The sequence below is a fragment of the Aplysia californica genome, unplaced genomic scaffold (genome assembly GCF_000002075.1).
Source record: "Aplysia californica isolate F4 #8 unplaced genomic scaffold, AplCal3.0 scaffold01035, whole genome shotgun sequence".
In the NCBI taxonomy this organism is placed as follows: domain Eukaryota; kingdom Metazoa; phylum Mollusca; class Gastropoda; order Aplysiida; family Aplysiidae; genus Aplysia; species Aplysia californica.
The window spans coordinates 147274-147654 of record NW_004798305.1 but is presented as its reverse complement, the minus strand read 5'-3'; the positions used below and the strand labels follow the sequence as shown (position 1 = coordinate 147654).

The following is a 381-nucleotide window of genomic DNA, read 5'->3' as shown; positions in this document are numbered from 1 at the left end:
CCACAGCCCTCCCTCCAGAGATACCAACTTGTGAACAAACCCGAGTACATCCAGAAGAAAAATCTGGAAGCCCTGGAGCTGAAGCGACGAGCCAAAGACGCCACCGATCTGGACGACCCCAAGCGTCTGAAGCGAGCGGGGTCGGTGGAACCCCTAGAGGTCATCCCCCCCGCCCCTGACCTTCCTCAGGAGCTGAAGGAGAAACAGGTACGTAACGGGGAGCATTGGGAAGTGGGGTTTGGGGGGAAGCTTTACGTCTGCTTGACAGGTACGGGGTTGTTGTTGCTATCGATCCAGATACAGGTACGGGGTTGTTGTTGCTATCGATCCAGATACAGGTACGGGGTTGTTGTTGCTATCGATCCAGATACAGGTACGGGG

General features: G+C 55.9%; 1 protein-coding gene across 1 annotated transcript in view; it reads left to right on the top strand.

Moving 5' to 3' along the window:
- The window catches only part of LOC101859055 (dynein heavy chain 6, axonemal), a gene marked incomplete at its 3' end in the record, with an annotated part of 12261 nt that overhangs the window by 4675 nt on the left and 7205 nt on the right, over nt 1–381 (top strand). The window contains 1 exon segment of the mRNA XM_005111271.3: nt 7–207. Within this exon segment, the coding sequence (XP_005111328.3) occupies nt 7–207 (201 nt within the window).